The sequence below is a fragment of the Amborella trichopoda genome, chromosome 1, assembly GCF_054954075.1.
Source record: "Amborella trichopoda isolate Santa Cruz 75 chromosome 1, AtrichopodaSantaCruz75HAP2 v2.0, whole genome shotgun sequence".
In the NCBI taxonomy this organism is placed as follows: domain Eukaryota; kingdom Viridiplantae; phylum Streptophyta; class Magnoliopsida; order Amborellales; family Amborellaceae; genus Amborella; species Amborella trichopoda.
Genome location: NC_142336.1, coordinates 42617496 through 42620991, shown reverse-complemented (window position 1 = coordinate 42620991; position 3496 = coordinate 42617496). Strand labels below are relative to the sequence as shown.

The 3496-nt window shown below is 37.0% G+C and overlaps 1 protein-coding gene across 2 annotated transcripts; it reads right to left on the bottom strand.

Moving 5' to 3' along the window:
* Positions 1 to 1065: 1065 nt before the first annotated feature.
* On the bottom strand, positions 1066 to 3157 carry LOC18425661 (uncharacterized). Of its 2 annotated transcripts, XM_011631073.3 has the most exons (3): positions 2327 to 3157; positions 2118 to 2227; positions 1066 to 1363 (listed from the first exon to the last, which is right to left on the bottom strand). In XM_011631073.3, the coding sequence occupies exons 1-3, from the start codon at positions 3060 to 3062 to the stop codon at positions 1322 to 1324; spliced, it is 888 nt and encodes a 295-aa protein (XP_011629375.1). In that variant the 5' UTR covers positions 3063 to 3157; the 3' UTR covers positions 1066 to 1321. The 2 variants fall into 2 exon arrangements, with proteins under 2 accessions (XP_011629375.1, XP_006830262.2); XM_006830199.4 differs by having other exon boundaries at positions 2118 to 3157.
* Positions 3158 to 3496: the final 339 nt, after the last annotated feature.

Below are 3496 nucleotides of genomic sequence, written 5' to 3'. Positions count from 1 at the left end.
CCCATAAAAATAAGATACGGGGCTTTTTTTTTTCTTTTTATAAGTAAGCATGAGATGTTAAGTCATCAGCCATGGCTTCTAGTTTTGAATTCAAAAGTTCTCTAGGACTTTCCCAACACTGAGAAAGGAGATTTAAACAAGACTCACTCAGACACATAAATCACCATAACAAATACACTAGCTTGGACTCCATTTAATTCGTGACATAGTCCATCATATTGTTAGATGGAAGCCTCATTATAGGGATTTTTGGCTGTAGACATGGCCGATATTGCCTATTCAACCAAGACATTCTTGAGTTCAAGTCTTGAACACAAGATACAACTTCATAGATACTATGTATACTTCAACAAAGTGGATTCCCTTTTAAGGGCCATCTCCCTACTATTTGTATTATGCTACAACAATGCAGGACACGCCAAACACGCATAAAACAACATAAAAGCCCATGTTATGTGTAATCCAACATTTATTCCTCAGTAGTTCTACTTCTAACAAGAAAAAAGATGTTTACAAGCACCAATCCAAACCAATATACAATTTCCAAGACCAAACCAGTATACCTGAGAAAAAATTGATACACTAGAAGTTTAGAAAAATGTAACAGCTGCAAGATCATTAAAATAAAGGAAAATTGTTTCATGCGGGCTGGACTGCATTTCTACAATATCCGGTCTAGAGGTATAAAGCATCCATCTTAAGGATGGATGCAAATAGGTGGTAACTAACCGTCCAAGTGTTTTCTTGATATAACTATTATTTCTGGTTTTTTAAATTTTTCTTTTCATATTCATAATCTCCATGTTAAAGATTAAATATTCTTTAAAAATTAGGTTCAAATTATATTTAAAAAATATATTTATTGCCAAGTCCGCATTTCTACAATATGTGGGCTGACCGCATAGAAACCGTGTCCTAAAATAAATACCTCAAAAATCATATGAAAAAAATCAAATAGGGATTATATCCAAGGCTCTTCATGTAAAACAGAACAACCGGAAGAAAAATAAAAACTGAAGTGCAAGTGTGACCACATGCACCTAGAATCAACAACCAAAACGCAAGTTAGAACTCAAACTACCCAGGTAGCACAAAAACATGTACAAATATTTAAGGATAGTTTATGCACAGCCAATACTTGAAATTAGAACGACATAGGAATAGGAGTGAGCTAAAGGTTCTAATCTACTTGCTAAGGCTCTATACACGTAAATAATTTACTCACATCTATTGTTCTAACAACAAATTTTCTGCTCGTGCACTGCTATCTGGAAACTGCCTGCCCATATCTTTAGATGGAAGATATAAACTATCCAGGAACTCACTCTTCCTCATCTAGTGCACCATCTTGCATTTTATCTACCTGCATGAGATAAGAAGCAGAAACAAGCATTTTTTTTACTTTAAATGTCGCATCACACCCTATCTCAACATTCTGAAGACACAAAGCAAACATGGTAATGTAAAACTGAAAAATAAAAACCCTTGAGGTAAAAAAAAAGGATATATGCTGGTTCATATAGTGGCATGAGGACTAACTACGCCTTTGTTAATATGAAAAGCGATATGTGTGTGTGTGTGCATACACACACAGTCAGACAAAAGTATCAAACAACCACCAATCAACCAAACATGGCCACAATCAAGGAGGATGTCATCAATTATCAATTTTCATCAAAAAAAAGGGACGAAAAAAGCACTGTTCCTGATATGTTGTAAGGAATTGCCATGCCATTACACGAAAACCAGCAAAGAAACTAAAACTTCAAGTAATGTTAGTCAAATAGATAAGTAGTATGGATTTGTCATTACAACACCATCAGATAGGGTTCTGTAGAAGGTGAGGGAGGTTCTACTGCTTTTCCCCGAATTTGACTTATGCCTCATATCATACTACATTTCATCAATTGCAACTTTTATATATAAAGAATTTGAGTATCTAAAACATACAATAAACAATGCCCCAAGGAAACAAAGAAAATACAATTTCAAATGCATAAGCCATGACATAAAGATGAAAACGCATAATAAAAGCAAAAATTCAGAAAGAAAGAAAAATGAAACAATCACCACCGCATCGAAATAGGAGAAAGAAACTAAGAAAGATAAAGAACTACCTCGGGGACAGGGCCTGGATTGGGCAAAACACAACCATGGGACTCAAACGTATCTTGTGCCACACTTGGAAGCCTATTTATATCCCAGTCCAAAAGCCTGCAAATCTGATCTGCATAAGCACGATGAGCTACTCTCTTCTTAGTCTTTTGAATGGAAACAGCATGTTGAACAAGAGCAACACAATCTGGGAACTTCTTCAATGAATTACCTTTAACTGCACCACACACCAAACACAAAAAGTCCCCACCTTTCCAATTCCTCTCATAATATAGCTTCAACTCCAAATTATCACCCAAAAGCCTTGAAAAAGACTCTGAATATCTCTGTATTTCTAATTCTATATCCTCATCCTCATCTTCTTCTTCGACCTCCTCTTCCTCGTCTTCTTCTTCGACCTCCTCTTCTTTTGAATGGTTGTTAGAAGAGCAGGCCTTATCAGAGGTAACAATTTCTTGCCAAGATTTCAGGCACCTTTTCTGCATTTGAATTGCCAAAACCCTAGACATTTCTTCATCAGAAAGAAGTTTTGGCTCTTTGGCAACATGTCCCTGATCCAAAGAACTCCAATCGACTTCATGCCATGGGCGAGGCTCGGAAGGTGGTTTAGGAGGGGGTTCAAAGACCCACTCCTTGTTAGAATTCTGGACATGAAAGAAAGTCTGAGGCCCTGAGTCGGATGGCTTTTTCTCCTCCAACGAACGCGCCCCCTTCTTTTGCTTCTTCCTGCGCGTCCTCTTCAAGGGGGAGACATTAATGGTGGAAAGAGAGTGCCTAGGGTTACGGTTAGGGTTGGGATTGGGACCTTGGTCCCATAGAGAGTGAAGATACAGGACCTCGTTTATCTGCAACTGCTCTAATTCCGGTTTGAGGGCTTGTACTGCTTGCCTCACTCTGTTCCTCTTTGTCATTGCTCTGTAGCTTACAAAAATTTGTAGATCTGGCATCTAAAAACATTCAAATCAATCATTTCTGCTCTAACCATTGAGGTTGTTGAAAAATATTATGATTTTAAGCTTTTAACACATTATCTAGCCTGTTCATTTCGCCCTAAAAATAGGTGTTCATGGATATGTAACATCTACATAGAGGCAACATGAAGATTGATTATAGAGGCATCATGACGATTTTTTTATTCTTAGACTACTTTTAAGACGAGAATTTCAGATGAGGCTTTATTTTGTTTCATAAAGCTTAAGTCTTATAAAAACTACATAAAAAAAAGTTGAAAAATATGCAAGGGTACCCATGTCCCTATGTGATGTTTTCCACATGCTTTGTACACACCAGTTGAGAAACCTAAAAAAACCATTCTAGATTTTCAAAAACCTAAACTTGGCATTCAAGTTGAGGGGCACCAAGCATGTTAGAGTCAGGATGG